Genomic DNA, 18,134 nt, shown 5'->3' with positions numbered 1-18,134 from the left:
ATTGACAGTCTACTTCAAAATAATCATGACTTTTATTATGCTTCTCATGATTAAGGATATCATTTCAGTACGTAATGCAGGTTCGGCGTAACGCAGTCTGACATATTGAATAGAAGTTTCAGCCTTAGCAAAATTCATAGTTTTATCTAGTTCTTGACAAAAGTTACATCATAGTATGATAAATTCACTGATTACATGAACATAAACATGACCTTTTTCAGGCCTACGATGCAATAAGTTGACGTGAAAACATTGATCATATTTGTAGTGGTATTGGTCCTAACCACCATCCTCAAAACCGAACATGGGGTATCTGGGAAAGTAAGCCTTCAACATGTAACATCAAGAGGAGGTTAATAATGATGGACGCGGAAGTATTCATTCGAAATTTAATTTGTCGGATGGCATGACTTAGCCTTGCAGGTGTGGTCACTCTTGTGTAGCATTTATCTTATTCATATTGAATATATTATTCTATCTCCAGACTAAATGTGTTCTCCATCATATATTGGTGATGATTACGATAAGGCGAGTCAGTGTAGACAATGGTGTGACTTCCACGTAAGATTTTATAGATTAGGTGGTCACATCATGACAAATCTACAATTTTAGGGTAAGGTCTACTATCAGAGCAGTACTATTAACGAAGTTGGCCATAATTCTACATATTCACCTGAGTGAACTAAAAAAGTTAAAGAAATTGATGTTCTACCCCAGCGGTCAGTATTGACTGCCTTTTTATTATTGTGGTTGAACCCCATCACTAGTTGTTCAATTTTCTTTATCTCTCGCTCTCTTCTTTCCCAATAAATATTATTCTTAAGCACCCAAAGCTTGTAATTAAGACAATATCTTGTGTTACACTTAAATAAATAGAGGTTTTAGATTCATTTCATCTTCACGACGTATATGCGACTCATGCATATTGATGTTTGACTATCTTTTGCAATTAATTGAGACTTCCGTAGAATTACTCCCAACTATTACTGCACGACAATTATTCTACCGTCGAATCTCACTGCAATAAGGAGTTATTTTCTTATTTATTTTTTAAAAGATCTTTTCTTTTTTTTCTGTCATCCGTTTGATGACAAATAATCGTTTGTTCTTGTTCGGTGCTCACAAACACGCTTATCAGAATATTTACCTATTTCGTGTTTCCTTCATTTTTTTATTCTCTTATTTTCTCCCATTCCTTTTTAAAGTCAACTTAACATTCTTTTCATTTGCACAGAACATGTTTTCTTTAAATATGGGAAATATTCTAACATTATCGAAACTTGTGTGTTATTACTCGAAATGGTTTCTTCACAACACTTATGTATCCATAAGCTGTTTGTGAATAACAATTGCTATTATCAATACGAATGCAAAATACCTATGCTTTCCATATGCTAAAGGGTTAACCACTGTGTAGCCCGTTAAGACATTTTGGAGCGCTAAGCCTTTCTTCTCTTAATTGTCTTAATTATATCTACTTTTGCCCTCAACTAACCCGTAGGTCAAGCTTTTCTTTACGCGTACTGTGAGTGCATCTGAAATTTTAAGGAATGTAAAATCAGTATATGACTAATGAATATCCGCCTTTATCAATCATACAATAAGTTAAAAACTACCGTGTTGATTAGCTAGATTAGCTTATAATTGTTGTGGCTATTATTACCATTACTGTATGTTGTTAAAAATTAAAACCATATATATACATATCTTATGTCCTACATAAATTTACAAAATTTAAGGGCAGTCATTACGGTCGCATTAACTTATATCTGTTTGGGGACAAGAATGGACAATAGCGTATATAAAAAAACACCACTTGTTCCAAGTAAACGTACTTCTACACCTATTTTTTCCCAAGTATGAGTAACTTAGGGAACATCGTGTGTGGTTTGAGTCTCGTGAACTAGATTTCTGCCTCCTTAAGAACTCCGGCCACGAAGTTTACCCTTTATGGGCCTACCAGTAATATTTTCTTGGATTGGTCAGTTATCTGCGATGTTTGTGGCCGATAGGATATGCACACTTGTAAGATAGAAAAAACCCGGTTTCTAAGTTAATTTAGGAAATATAGCCTCCTTATTATGCTATGCCTATTAACATCAAGTTAATCAAACAGTAAAATGAACAGAGGATATTGACTCACAAGCATCTGAATCTTACTGTCTACCATGATAGACATGTGAACTTTTAATCTTGGATTTTGTTCAGCTCCAGCCGAAATAAGCTAGATTGAAAACTAAGTTGGAAAGTTTTGGAATCCATTTTACGGTCATAGATTGGATAAGTGACATTCTCCATGCCAGGAGACAATGGGTGAAGGTAAATGGAGTTCTCTCATCGTGGGGACTTGTAAAATGTGGAGTTCCTCGGGGTACAATCCCCGGTTCTTTTTACTTTATCTAAATGAATTAGCAACTGTAGCAAAATCACCCGTTCTACTCTTCGCCGATGACATGAGGATTTAGAGATCCATACACAGCATGTCAAATAGAATAGTATTACAGGATGATCTCAACTCATTGGTGGCTTGGGTGGACGGGTGGTCACTAGAAGTGAATCCTAAAAAGAGTGTGGTGATGCAATTAAATAACTGTGATGATTCATATCACTACACGATATGTGGATTCGTTACCCAGTGTAAGGAACTATAAAGATTTAGGATTTATACTAAGTCGCGATCTCAAAACTACCAGTCATTGTGAAGCTCCTGCAAGAGGCTATAGGATATTATGGTTTATTCGTAGGTCTTTCCAGTGTTTGGATGAATAAATGTTTAGATTATTATACCCGGCTTTCGTGAGACCGCATTGGGAATATGGGATTCAAGCAGTAGCTAGTCCTTGTTACAGATATGAGATGGATATGCCGAAACGAGTCCAACGAAGAGGGACTAAAATGGTAAAAGGTCTATCTGGCCTATCTCATGAAAACAGACTGAGACACCTTAACTTAGTTCCGTTATCTTACCGTAGAATACAGGGTGATCTAATATTGAATTATCGTACACTGAACGATAACATTGGTATTAATATGTTTTATATTTTCTTTCCTTCCAAGACTGATCATTTAAGAGAACGTTCTATATCTGGAGTTTCGTTTCTTTCACTGAGTAGTGAATCACTGGGATTCTCTGCCCGAACACGTAATATCAACACCTTCTGTTGATATATTCAAAACGAGATTGAATTTCCACAATGTTATAAAGTGCAAGGATTAGTATAGGTTGATGGATCTCCTATGCTTATTACTGGAGACTGAGTATTGAATTCGCTACGATAGTTCCCCTCACGTTTCAAATAATACGCTACGGTCTGCGTAATGGCAGATGTCTTGTCTCTTTTACGAGAATATCATCTCAGTGGAAAGCCTATTGTTGAAACACAAAGTGAAGTCATATTCGGAGACTTTGCTTGGCCTAAGACTACTAAAACGAACTTCCTAGTATGGGGGTAACTGGGAGTGTTTTGTGTTCAAGTCATTGGTTGCAGGTCTGGAAAGGAAGGTACTCCAAAAGACTATTATACGTTGGATTGTGTTGTGCATCTACTAAAACATATTGATTTGCCCCATACTCAGTATGTGCGACAAGCAGCAGTAAGAAGTTTTCCCGTTTTGGTGGTAATAATTGTTTCCAGAGTGCTGGCCTTCCAGTCGTAAGACTTCCAGATCGACGTGATCTTTTAGCTTACCTGAAGGGTGAAACGACTACTGCACCAAATATTGATAGAGCTGCGCCAGTAGACATCTCTTTACGTCGGGCTGTAGCCAAGCATGTTGATACTCACATGCATATTCGTAGAGGTGAGTTGTGTCCGATTTATTTTCCCCGAATATCCGGGAGAATTAAATGTATCAAAATCCATACTTGAATCTCGTTTTTATTTTTTTAACGTGTGGGAACGGTGTATGTACTTATGAGTCTGACTAAGCTTCAACTTGTGTTAAACTTCATTGGTTTCAAACCGAGTTTGGTCGTTGACTGTTATTAATTGGCCTTCCACCAACTTCACCGTTTGTTTCACTCACACCAGACTTCTCGCTGCATGTGGCTCAGATAATTTAAAATAACTTGCGACAGTTGCCAGATAAAGCAGCTGTTTCCAACTCTAGAGGATGCTCTGACCATCAGGCTTCTCAGCCACTAGTTTCAGGTTCGAATCCTTCAACTATTTCATTTTTGGCCACCGAGTAGTATAATTAGTCCTCACACAGAGTGTAGCTCATATCCTTTTAACTGGTGAATAAGCCATTTAGTTAAAAAAAAATTCCCCAGTCGTTTTGTAAATTTTAAGTTATTTTCTTGTGCAGAAATCTGCACTTATCATCAGACTTTTGGTCGTCGGATTAGACTAATGAATTATAGGTGACCTGCTCAAACCAAGTACTTATAAAATTGACGTTTCTGGATGCCACAAGAGACGTGACCCGCCATTTTCATAGCCTCATGCAAGCTCAGTCAGTGTTCATCTACACTTTCCGATAGATTGTTAGCTATCCTTGAACCTAGTTTTGTTGACGATGTGGTTGCAACAAAAGCTACAACCAATTCAGTTACATTGATCTTTTTAGGACGAATTTATTGGTCATAGAAGCATAAGATAAGTTTGTCTGCCGAACATTGCCTAACATCGATATCTTTTCTATTTCCTTAATCATTCACTACTCGCAATCATTGACCTATCTCTTAGCTAGTTTCTTTTGTAAACTAATTTTGATTCGCATCGTGTGAATGTTGAAGTGGGTCAAGATTTATATAGTTCCAGATCAATAACTGTCATTGTTTCTACAATGAGATGTATATTCTGTCAGTCTAAACTAGTTTGAGAGTAGAGTTCCTGCTTTACTGATTTTTCTTCAGCTTATTCCTCATTGTATGCACACTTAATGGTGTCATTTTTCAGTCGATCATACAGACTTCCACACTTTGATTTGACTTAAGCAAGAACAATTAATCGATTGATTAATTAATTGATTAACCTACTCAAGTGCAAGCAAGTAAAAATCAGTACACAATTGAAGTCTAAGGAATTGTTCAAGGAAAATCAGTCATATTTCACCGATCTTGATCAAGTGACTATGAGTAATATGACCTTTGTTCAGGGCTGGTTTGTTAGTCGTCAGTAAATGATATGGCGTCATTTCTTATGAATGTATTTGTCGATGACCTGAAGTTGTTATCGATTCGAAATTAAAGGAGAGTTTCTGCATTGTCGGTTTATCAATACGGATATCCGGATATAGAGTAGAAGAACATTAATCGTTAACTTATAAGCTAAAAGCAATCAAATCACTGATTTTTTTCATGAAAACGTCTTCAATAATCGTTTAATAATGAGATCCTAACTTCATAGATCGCGTATCGTTCTGTTTTACTGAGATGCCACGGTAGATTTTGTTTCGAATAACTGAGACGATCAGAAAACATCATTAGGTTTAATAGGTGTGCATTGATTTAGTTTCCTGGATTTCCCACTGGCATAGAACATCAAGTTTAAAACCAAAATCTAAAATTTATTTATTTATTTAAACATAAATATTGGTACAAAAAAGCACCAGATAAATATGCGCCTCACAAATCTCATTCGGTTTGTGTGAGGGCTATGATACCGCCCAGGTACCCAGACTGAAGCAGGTGGTTTTCTTAGGGGGCCACACCCGGAGCCTTTGACCTAAAGGTCTAACCCACAAGGCAGTGGAGCATTGTAAGGAGATGCAGTCCCATAGTAGCCGGTGACCAACAATTGGTTCATGCGCCATTTGTTCCCTCAGGATACTGGAGCCCATGTGCACCATTGGTTTGGAATCAGGGTTTTCCAACTCCCCTAGGTGGACCCTCCGTGTCCACCAACCCGGTTAAAGTGCCGGACATTCGCTTTTCGTCCTCTCACTTTCGTAAACAACACCCCTGCCACGAGAAGGCAGTGAGTAGGACTTCCCTGTCAGAGGCTATATATTCGCGTGGCCATGTGAGAGCATTTCGAGAGGGAGAGTGGACTCTCCCCACTCTCTGGTGTACCAGAGCATTTGGGGACATTAGTTGGTTGGTAGTATTTAATCACGAGTGTTTTCAAAACATTGTTCCTGTATTTTGGGACCACCGGGTGAACAGTGTTGACGTTAGGCGTATAGTACTAAGTGAAGATGGTAAATCTGTTGATGAGGTAGTGAATCCTCATCAACTGTGATGGTTGAAACATGTATTACGTCTACCCTCCCACTACTGTTCCCGATGGACGATATTTACTGGTGCAGGAGTAGGTTAGAACAACGGTAAAGGTTGTCAAACTTGATCATGTTAAGGTACTGCCTACATAACTTAAGTATTTTGAGACACAATATCCAATGGCTCTTTAGTTATCTTCACTCACTTAAATTACTTTTTATTTTATAGGTGTTTCATCTCACTTTTATATTTCTTATAATTATAGTTAAAAGAAGACTCCCATGCTGCTCCCGATGCAAAAGCTGTTGGAAAGTTTGGTTTTATCTCTAACAACGCTCAACCAACTCTTTTTCCCCAACCATTGGCTGTTGGGACTTACTATTCTAAACCTAATGGCACCACAAATTATACGAACACTGGATCAGCTATGGCACTAAGTACCGGGCAACATATGTCGGTCTCCAACTCTACTGCTCAACATCACTCACAGATGCATTATTCAAGATATGATCAAGAGCGTTTTGCTGGTGGTCGTGAGGAGACTGCTGGTTTTCGTATTGATACTATGGGTACATATCATGGAAAGGCTTTGGCATCAATGGTTTCTGTTGGTACACCTAAATCTAATCAAGACAATTCTGTTGCTAGTGCGAACCCTGTCTGTACTCCAGGAACTACCTCTAGATCAATGGGAAATGAAACTCCAAGTATTCCTTATGAACCACAACCACTTAGAGACCCTCGCGGTATCAGTTCTGGCATTCCCTTGACACCCAGTACAACTCCTGATCCATGTAAGTATATATATGGATAGAGAAATAGTTTCATATAATATCTACTATTTCGTTTTTTTTTTCCAACCAATTTGGATGTGTTGACTCTAAGCTTAATATCACCTCAGTATCGCCTAATGAGGGATCGGAAACTTTTGTACTAATCCGAATTCCAAGTATGGTGAAAAACAATGTTATTCTAAAATTACCTTATCTTCCTCGCTGACTTCAATGATCTAGAGGTTAGATGTTCGCACGAGAAACCTAAGGTTCTGTCTACTATTCTTAACTGCGGGGCCGAGGGTGCACATTACTGAGGAGTCCTATGCTCAGGCGAAACGACAGTCCATTGCTTATAAGTTTTAAGTGGTTGTCTAACGTAAATCGGTTCGTGATCTCAATAAAATTTCAGTGAGATTCAAATGCTTTTGTAATCAAAGCTAGTCCTTTCTTTTTTCCTAGGACCTAAAACTTTCACGTAAATAAATATTCTTAATATATATACGTTGAAAGTTTAAGGGAATAAGTCACTGTATACTAGGTAGTTCAAGCAGAAATGGTTGTATTCTTCTGATGTTTTGTGGTTAGAAGTATTAATTTTTACAATCTTTTTTTATATTGGAACCAACTGTAGCAGTTGAGTCAACTTAGCTTTTAAGCGGGTGATTTTTCTGTTAGTAGTTCGACTGTACAATGTTATCTAACTGTATTTATTGATCATGTAAATATATGCACATGCAATTTTTACAGATCGTGGCTTACGTTCTACCGCTGATGCACGCCTTTCTGCTAGAACGAAAATGAGGTCATCTCGTATCCCGATTATCATTATTCCTGCAGCACCAACCAGTTTGATTACAATGTATAATGCTAGAGATATTTTAGAGGTTAGTACACTTTTTTCAATGTTGTTATCACAAATCAGACAAATTATTAATGTTTCTAGTAGATATTTCAATCAATCTGAATTTCAAATTAATGAAGCAAACATAGACATAATCCGCCAAAATTTTCAAACAAGAATAGTTCATCACTTAAAAATTAATATAATGTGTTTGTCACGTTACTTATTTTCCCATTTTTCCTATAGCCAACACAATGACTAAAACATACAAACTCGTGAAAGAGTCAATCTGACGGATATCAAGCTGACAAACATTTAATTTATAGTTGTTATCTGCATTGTATTTCAGTTGTATCTACAACACCACAAATCTTAGTTGCCAGTTTTACTTATTGTTTATATATATATATATATATATATATATATATATATATATATATATATATATATATATATAACATCCATCGTCAAGAAGGCACAAGTATTTATAAACAGTTGTCTACGCAAAATACTCAACATTCACTGGCCAGATACTATCAGCAATAGTGTTTTATGGGACAGGACAAACCAGCTTCTAATTGAAGAGGAAATTAGGAAAAGACGTTGGAAATGGATCAGACATACATTGAGGAAATCACCAAACTGCATCACGAGGCAAGCCCTAACTCGGAATCCGAAAGGGAAGCGGAAAAGAGGAAGGCCAGAGAACACATTACGCCGGGAAATAGAAACAGATATGAAAAGGATGAATGTTAACTGGAAAGAACTGGAAAGGATTGCCCAGGACAGATTTGGATGGAGAATACTGGTGGGCGGTTTATTCTCTTCCACAAGGGGTGTTATAATTGTATTTGCTGATAAACAACCCAGCTACTCCTGTTGCTTAGTATTCTTATACAATGACACTCGACAAGACCCCAAAATCAGAACACGTTGAACAGGAACAAAATTGTATTCAAAATAACAAAGGTAGTTGAACAGCAATCAATCGTTAGAAAAGCGTTCATATATTTGTAGTATATGCATAAGAAGCTTCTAGATTTTTCTCCAATAATTTGCCAGGGCTGATTGGTTTAGAATTAGTCAATCAGCGCGCACCATCACGATCATGCACATAACATGCCTTAATCCGGTTTATTTCCCACTAACAAGGGGTCCCTTCAAAGTAATTCAGAAAGGCTTTTCCAGCTATAAAGAAAGGTGAGTGGCCGAAGAGTTTCACGTAATGCTAAATCCCTCTGTCCTCAATAAGAGAGGAGGTCTGAATATTCATCCAACCTGAACAGTTTACTCAAACAACTACATTTGACCTTATTTATTTTACACACAATCTACACACACACAATTTCAACTCCACTACTTCATATTGCAAATGTATATATTTTTCATACTCACATTCCGACGCACAAATTAACACAGTGATAGGTCATACAAGTTCACCTTGACCATGAATAACTTGACATTGACAGATTCAGAACTATTGTGATTTTGATTATACTAAAAGTATTCTGAATTGTTTCCTTTTTATTATTCAAACGTGTGCAAATTTATTTCGGTTATTCATTTACTCTGGAGAGGCGGCTTATATTAAGTCACGAAACGTCGGAAACAATTTCTCTACTCATTGGGATGTGACAAAAACATACCTATTAGTGACGTGGTTTTGTGTTTTCTGTGATGTCTTGACCTAGCCGTCGCCAATTGTTATGTCTTGATCAAGGTCGTAGCCAATTATTATGATTTGCTCAAGGTCGTCGCTAATATGTTATGGCCTTACAAATTAAACAAGGACGTAACTCGCGTGAGTTATCCGCCAATAGAATACGACTTCTTCGACCTTAACACAGTGACAATCAAGGACGTCCAATCAGTATTAGTAATCTCGCGTCCTTATTGGTCCTTAATCCGCCTAGCTCGTCCACTTGAGTCCAGAACACCAATAGCAGCCTCGACAATATGAATCGTTTATCTCAAGCATACTTTGTTTATATATCAGACAGACAGGCCACATCACACCATAAAATATAAAATAATATTTGTACAAAACCAAGCCAAATGTGGCTGTAAGCGTGGGAGACAATAATCAATAAACTGAGTATAACATAGGAGCAGTAGATCATATAATAATAATCAATAGGTCAAATTGAAGCTTGTAATAAGATGAATATATAGATAATCTAGTTACTGAATAGTTATACAATAGGAATATACATAGAATAATAGTCCAATAATAGGTCCTGCAAGTTATCCGTACTTACTTCTTCCCTAGTATATAACATTTTCTTTCGTTCTAATATATAAGGTTTTCATTTCAGGTCATGTCTGCATTTTCTGTTCAAACGTTTTTCTATCGAATAATGATAACGGCAATCCCATTGTAAAAGACATTTCTGTTTTATTATTCATTTCAAAAAGAAGGGTCGTGTTTCTGAACACTGTCTGCATCAGAACTAGAACACTTGCTAAATAGTCCCCCTTGCAAAATATTTTCGCTAATATTTAATTATTCTTTCATCTTTTCTCCATTCTTTTACGACGAGATTTGAGTTTGATTTAATAATTTGGTATTTTTATTATTGAGGTAGTGTGATTAAATGTTGATTTCCTAGTAACAATTATAAATTTATGTTTAATCTTTTTTTCCAGGATTTACGGTTCATTAAATCCCAGGAGAAACAGGCATCCGGTATGCGTCGAGAAAACGAGATACTTATTCAGCGTCATAAATCCGATGGTCGAACAGTCCCTTATCGTGTGGTTGATCAACCAAATAAATTACTCTTAGATGAATGGAATCGTGTCGTAGCTGTTTTTGTCCAAGGTCAAGCTTGGCAATTTAAAGGTTGGCCAATCAGCTCCGACCCAGCAGTAATTTTTTCTCAAGGTAAGAATTTTAATGTTGATCTGTCTAAATTTGCATTGGTAGTTTCTTATCGTAGTAGTTTATTACAGAAACCTGTCATACTTTTTGCGTTATTAGTTATTAACGTATCATGTTACTTACTATTACTGAACCAAATTGGACATCCCCCACTGTACAAAGACTTGAATCAGGAATCTAATCCTAATGCAATCACGTGTCACTTTCGCCACTACTACTACTGCTACTACCACAAGTTTTGTAGTCAAGTGTTGATTGATTCTTATCTTGTGTTATTTTTTTCTTGTTTTCTAAAGTCAAAGGTTTTCATTTGAAGTACACTAATATGCCATTGGATCCGAATGTAGCCAAATGGAATGTGCGTGTTATTGATCTGGATCAACGGCGACATCTAGACAAAGCAAATTTTCAACAAATTTGGGACCAATTAGATAAGCATATTGCTAGAAATAAGCCATTTTTACGGTCTTAGGAAAATAAATGAAAATTGCTTTCTTGTACAAAAGAAATTCATTTGTTTTATTATTTTTGATTTGATTTGTAAAATAAATTGTGCATAGTAATGTTAACAAATTATTTTTTCAACTGCACACTTTTTGTGGGTATTTCCTCGAAAAAAAGGACAATTTTCTCGACAGCACACACTATGGCAAGCTCCGTCTAGTGTATAGCTGTAAGAATAGTGGTTGGAGATAAATTATGTGAACAATAGGTAGAAAGTAAGTTAGGATACTGGTTCCCTTTAAGCATCATTCTTATTGTCAAAGAAAGGTGTTTGAATGCTTTGATTTTCTAAGTTAGTCATCATTTTTTTTAACCTGGAACTAACTAAAAGTCCCTTCAAAACAGAAATAGTTATTGTTCGAAACTTTAACAAATTGATTGTTCCGTCACTATGATCTCATTGTATGTACGTAAGAGTCATCGAGGTACTGGTATGTTTTACCACTTGTTGTCTTCTCGTTATGTGCATTAACTGGGCCCACCAAGCAACTGACTCATAAGTTACTACATTTCCTCCAGGCCATGAGTATTTCGATGACGTTTTAACTTATCATAAATTACACCAGTTAGGTTGTGGTGTGGTCTACTTATATCCTCATAAGTAGTATATGGTGATGGTCAGACATAGAATGTATTTTGGCAGAAGACCGATAATGAAAGGACTGAAATTAAGCGCAATTGGTAGAAAAATGCATAAACAATGGAATTAGAGAATATGGATTGATATTTACAGAAGGAACAGTGAAGGTTGAGACAATTTATTGTTACTTTGCAAATTAACTGTTCGCTGTATGGTTATCGGATCTTAGTAAGATAGTTTGTAATTTGTGCTGAAATACATTCGATTGTCCCCACTCGTGTTTTTCTTCACTACAAGGTTACTGCAAACTAACAAACATTATATTGCTTGACAATAGTTGTCCCTGAACATCTAGACATGACGGCACTAGATTACTCTGTTAGACAAGGATTTCTCCAGCATTTTTGTTTACAGTTGAAGATTCCTACACAGAACACTTCGGAAAGACTGATGGCCTACAGCTATTCTCCTAAGTACCAAACCAATATTAGGCTTGATTTATCTCGATATTCTACGTTAAGATTAATAGCACTTTCTAAATGCATATTGGTAGTGTAGATCTGTTAAACTAAAAAAAAATTTCGGCTTCGAATATGTATACCATCTTACTTTATGATGGCATATAGAATACTCAAAAAGGACCTAATGGGCTAACGATCAGCTTTCTTGAGTAAAGTATGCCTTTTGTACCTTAGAAACGCAGAATTCCTCTATGAAATCGATAAGGACGTGTTTCTGTATTTATTCTTCGTGATAAGCTGGTGAAAAGAATCCAAAAGTTCATCGACCTAGGTAGCTCAATGAGCGATGGTGAGCCATCTATGAAAAATTTCGGAGTGACGAAATATATGATGGTGGAATTTTCTGACCAGCCGTTTGTGTAGTCAGTAAAGAAAGTTAAGTAGTGTGTATGTATTGTTAAAAGCCACCATTCAACTAAGTGGGACTCGTAATAACTCATATGATCAAAATTTTAAACCATCATCGAACAGACTCCTCTTTTGAAAAGGATTATTAGCCGTTACCTATGAAAACTACTTTATAAATTTGAATTTATCAACCTACTAAAAGCTATCTGTGTAATGTCGATCTATTCTATAATAAAGTGTGACGTACTACCATTTATCGCTGAATAATATGATTTTGCCCTGAAGTACAAATCCAAATTAAGTATTTGCGTAATGCTACTAATGTCGACAGATATAAGTAGTATGTGTCATCAATTGAGCGTAAAATACCTGACAGCAGAACGTTAAGAAGATCGAAGAGAAGAGAACGAGAACAGAGAATGGTTGATGTGGAAACGAAGTAACAATCAAGTCGGAGACAATTGATCGATATTTTACAAATGAAGTATTTACTCTATAGTTCTCAGATTTTACTAAGAGACTGTAATTTTGTATTCAAATACATTCACTTATCCCCATTGGTGTTCTCGTTCACTGAACCGCTACATCATTTGAGAACAAGTGTAGCAATAATAACACTTGGATAAAGAGTGTGTTTTATGACGCGTCAGCCTAATTATCATTGCTTGAGACATATGATCTTATCAGAAGGGGGTTTTGTGGAGATTTTAGTAAATGATGAGTCAATCGAAGCTAGACCACCATGGAAAACCTGGAAGCACTGGACGACCGTTTCGTCCTATTGTGGGACTCAACTGATTCATGGTTTCAACATATGATTTTGTCAGTTAATCATAAGCCTAATAACCTTGTGTAGCAGCTCACGTACAATTGAGTTCATGTTTAATTTGGTTAAGCCCTTTTTGCTAACTTATTTAATGGGCAGTCGTACAATAAAAACCTATCTATACTATTGTACCTTTATTATCATTGTACTTGTATGAATATGTATGCTTGAGTATTGCTTACTGCCTACGCATATATTCATTCTGCTAGCCTTACTATTAATAGCTTAATTGATTCGATGATTCATTCATTTCACTATGTATATATATGTACATCTTAGTCCCGTCCACTGACTCGCACACTTGTTCATTGACTCGATCGCTCGCTTGCTTTACTGCACTACTCTTTCATGCCTGCTTAACGTGCCTGTAATTTTGGATATCTTTGCGTGGTTCAGTAATACGCAATCAACACTTCGTATTCGCCTTCTGATTCATACACCATTAAGGCGTTATCTACGGTTATCAGGACGAACAAATTACGAAGTTTAGGGATAATATCGAATATCGACCACCACACTTGGATAGATTGCTAAACGAACGCTCGTGTGAAGCATGTAATAATGACTAATTTTGAAAACTATACACTAATTAGTCAGTGGAACTGCAATCACAGGATCTATTATCAGAATTATAACATTGACAACTGAGTAAATATATTTTTAAGTGTCAATTGGAATGAACAACCAGAAATCATTAAAGGAAGCGGTTGTATTTCACAGCTGAATTTCAGCATCCTAAAACGGGATTTATATCATATCCAACTATCGGCCAATGTAATAATTTAACCAAAAATTAAAAAGAGACTAATCAATTGGCAATTTTCCAAATTTCGTCAACAGACTATCATTAGAGTACCCAGCAAATTCGTTAGTTTCGCGTTTGAAGATCATAAGAAAACACATACCACCCTAAAGAGTCTACAGTACTATCACTTAGTCGGTTCTGCCTACAGTAAATCTCTAGTTCACACTCAATTTCTTTCTCCTCCTTTGACTTACACCACTTGTCATCATCACATCAGAAACATAACCGTAAATATGAAGGTAACGACAAGATCGAAGAAAAAACTCCGAAAGCCACACTATAGTCGCGATCAATACTGAAAAAAAGGGGAATATATATTTTATAAAAGGACTAGTATTGTTAGGTAGTAGTAGTAGTAGGGTTATCATCATCAGTGAAATTAACAATCAACATCAGTACATTGAGTTAAAAGTGCAAGAATTCAACAAGATGTAACAAGTTTTTTTTACACAACGGATGCTCATTTTTTAATGAGCAACATCGTTTCATATTTATAAGGCACAATTAACAGTGGTACGAGCAAGAGACTTCGGCTTTTCACAGTTAACACAATCAAAAAAAAAAGAAAATTGGTAAAAAATACAAAATAAAAATATTGGGCGTAAACTGAAATAAAGACAAGTTAACAATACTACTACTCTTTGTAGTAGTAGTAGTAATAATAATAGTGATACATTGTGGCAACAGGAGGCAGCGGTGATAAAATTTATTATAATTATATTAAAAATTACAATAAATTGAAGCAATCAGTACGCATATTACTTGTATGGAAAAACAATTAGAAAAGAACAATACGGAAGACAATGAACAAATGTATTAAGTTGGCAAATTGTAAATAACATACGAACAAAGAGTATTATCTAATTTTGTTTAAAAAAAATGGTAAGATTTACCTACACATGTATACATATTTTAAACTAACGAGGGAAAAAATAAACAAATGGTATGCGATGTTGATGAAGAGTGAAACAACAGTATAGTTTGACACAATGACTGGAAAATAAAAAAAAATATATAGAATAGTGAATATAATTAAAGAAGATAAAACAGTGTACACAACATCACAGCTTATTTCCCCTAGAATTATTACTAAATGTATGCTCATCTTCTGAATATATTACAGAGAAGGAGAAAGAAAAAGCATGGTCAGATACAACATACAGTTATGTTGATTTTAAAATTCAGATCATTTCTCACTGTACAGAAAAATTCTACATACATACATACATACAAATAAAATGAAGCGGGAAAAAAGGAATTCAAAATATAATAGGAATAATACGTGAATCCACGTAGGCGAAACGTACGAATTAATTGTTTTAATTTCTTTCTAGATAAGGCCTTTATATTTGTTTTCAGTAAAATGTATATAAAAAAAAGGGGGAAGTAAAAATTAGCAGCATAAAAATAATTCATAGTCATTATCTCTTATTACTATTATTATTATTAGTAGTAGTCGTAGTAACTGTAACGCTAACAATACAATGTATTGAAAAATTCAACTGAATGATTTGTATATGCGCATTTGTAAGAACAGGCAATAAGCTAGCCCAGTTATTATTATTTTTAAAATTTTACTGAGATCTTATAATGACTTGTGTTTGTGCAATTGAGGAACATACAGAAAGAAAGTACACTTTAAATGGACAAAAATAAGGTCTTTTTTTTCAAATGAAAGGTAACAGGAATGAATGAAATTTTCATTTTTGAGAGAAATACAATGATAATAATAATAATAAATCAATAACAAATAACGGCTAGGTGTCAATACTTAATTGTACTAATCAGCTGTTATCTTCTACTGCATATGATTCAGTTACATTATTACTATTTGTATCTGGATCAGTGTTACTATTACTGTTACTATCATTGTCAACATCATCATCATCATCATCATTAGGTAGTACACTACTACTCAACTGGCTGTAACGTACATGATTATGCGTATTTGCAGTATTAAATGTACATGTTGGTGTTGTTGTGGTAGTGATGCTGGTCGGCGGTGTGTCTACTAAATCATCTATACTTAATCGATATACACGTCCACTATGTAATTTACCATTTGAACAATTCGATGATTTATAAGATGGAACATAGAAATGATTACTACCACCATTACTAACAGTAGTAATACAATCATCAGTTAGTTCAATATCATTAATTTTTTTGTCAATATATCCTATATTTATATTATTGTCTTTAATACGTTTACATTTTAGTGAAATTTGTTCTGCTTGTGGATTATCATCATCATCCTCATCTTCGCTTTCATTATCTTCTACTTTATTTCTTTCCAATATTGTTGGATTATTAAAATATTGATCATGATAATAATTGTGGTGATTTGTTAAAGAAGCCATTTGTCGAGCCTTACGCTTTTTAGTAACAGATGTTACAATTTTTTTTGTTCGTTTATTCGATTCATGATATTTTTGTTTAAAGCAACAAGAATACATTTGATTACTTCCACGATGACGACGGCGACGTGCAGTTATAAAATGAGCTACGATGAATATAATTAACAGTATAATAAATATAATACACCCAATCAATAGAATAAGACGATATGGTTGTTTACTGAACGATTCCCATAAGGAACGGTCATTATTATCAACATCTACTATGTAACCACCTTCTCCAGCTCCGATTTCATCACCACTTAAACAGATAGCTAGTTAGATTAAATGAAAGAAAATAAAAGTGGAGTGTAAACGGTTCTATAAATATATTCAATTTAAGGAGCAACAAGATGTCCCTCATCAACCAATAAGAAAACAATAGTTATGAAACGATCTATAATAAAAAGTGGTAAAATTACTATAAATAAACAATGTTTACATAATTACTTAACATTTATATGTTGATTTACTTATAATAGTAACAAAAAATGGTTACCGTAAAGACCTAGTAATCAGGGGAGTTGGCAGTTTATTTTACTGTGAAGAACATTTTGATACATTTGGTAGTGCTCTGAATCATATCATGCACGCTCCTTGGGTAATTAACTTTCTCAGGCTTAGTCTGCAATACGACCAGCTGTTTCTTGTAATTTGCATTACATACAGTATCACATTCACTACATGATTGTATGACAGATGTGCTTGCCCGTTTTAGGGATCTTAAGAACTAGATATAGGTAATTTTTACTTAACTCTTAATACAAAGAAATCTATCACCCTTTGAGTTTTGGATCTCGTGAGAAAATTTAAGACGTGTTATCTCAAATCTGATTGGTTTGTCAGTAAAGTATACTTTTACCAGTGTCACTTACACATTACAAATTGATTGGGAATGCGAAAATACATAGCGATTTTCTTTAGTTATCCCTTATATTTAAACTACTTTTTTCTACCTATTACAAAAAAGTATAGTTCGTAATCGGTAACCAATTACAAGAATAACTATTATTATTATTAATCATGTTTTTGTGGCGTTTTTGTATGGTTTGAAGGTAATTATCAACCTAGTCCAGAACGAGACTATAAGTCTGATATGCTTGTGATACAAGTGACAACTCGTAACTACATTTCGATACCTGGATACTACTGGTAGCTCCCGTCTTCCCAAGCCTCAAGTACACTATGATATAAATCTCGTACAGAAGATTTATTTGGCAAATATCAAAGTAAATTAATTCACATCCCACCTCATCCTACTATATACCATTTAGACTCAGTGATTATTAGTTGAGAAATTTATGAAACTAAACAAATGTCACATGAACGAAAACTCAAATTGAACTGAATGATAGAAATGAAAGTGGAAAGTAAGGTATTTGAACAAAAAAAACACCTTATATCTATTACACTGGGTGATTATCGTTGTATACTGTAAACTTAATGAGAACTTGAATAGGTATCATTACCAAGTATTGATTTGATAATTTTGA

At 35.1% G+C, this 18,134-nt stretch overlaps 2 protein-coding genes across 3 annotated transcripts in view; one reads left to right on the top strand and one right to left on the bottom strand.

The window, feature by feature from the left end:
- Positions 1 to 3,313: 3,313 nt before the first annotated feature.
- On the top strand, positions 3,314 to 11,133 carry Smp_144090.1 (putative hyperparathyroidism homolog; the record flags this gene model as incomplete). Of its 2 annotated transcripts, XM_018795067.1 has the most annotated exon segments (8): positions 3,319 to 3,449; positions 3,489 to 3,594; positions 3,636 to 3,801; positions 6,429 to 6,490; positions 6,495 to 6,957; positions 7,687 to 7,823; positions 10,427 to 10,664; positions 10,958 to 11,133. In XM_018795067.1, coding segments are annotated over 8 exon segments (1,479 nt in total).
- A 3,425-nt stretch (positions 11,134 to 14,558) lies between these two features.
- Positions 14,559 to 18,134, bottom strand: part of Smp_144080 (putative proprotein convertase subtilisin/kexin type 5 precursor (EC 3.4.21.-) (Proprotein convertase PC5) (Subtilisin/kexin-like protease PC5) (PC6) (Subtilisin-like proprotein convertase 6) (SPC6)) — a gene marked incomplete at its 5' end in the record, with an annotated part of 98,785 nt that continues 95,209 nt past the window's right edge. The window contains 2 exons of the mRNA XM_018795066.1: positions 14,559 to 15,238; positions 16,180 to 16,916. Of these exons, the coding sequence (XP_018649415.1) occupies positions 15,158 to 15,238; positions 16,180 to 16,916 (818 nt within the window). The 3' untranslated portion in view covers positions 14,559 to 15,157. The remainder of the gene's footprint in view (positions 15,239 to 16,179; positions 16,917 to 18,134) is intronic.

Source organism: Schistosoma mansoni, chromosome 1 (assembly GCF_000237925.1).
Source record: "Schistosoma mansoni strain Puerto Rico chromosome 1, complete genome".
Lineage (NCBI taxonomy): Eukaryota > Metazoa > Platyhelminthes > Trematoda > Strigeidida > Schistosomatidae > Schistosoma > Schistosoma mansoni.
The sequence above is the reverse complement of the archived record's forward strand: the minus strand, read 5'-3'. Positions and strand labels throughout refer to the sequence as shown.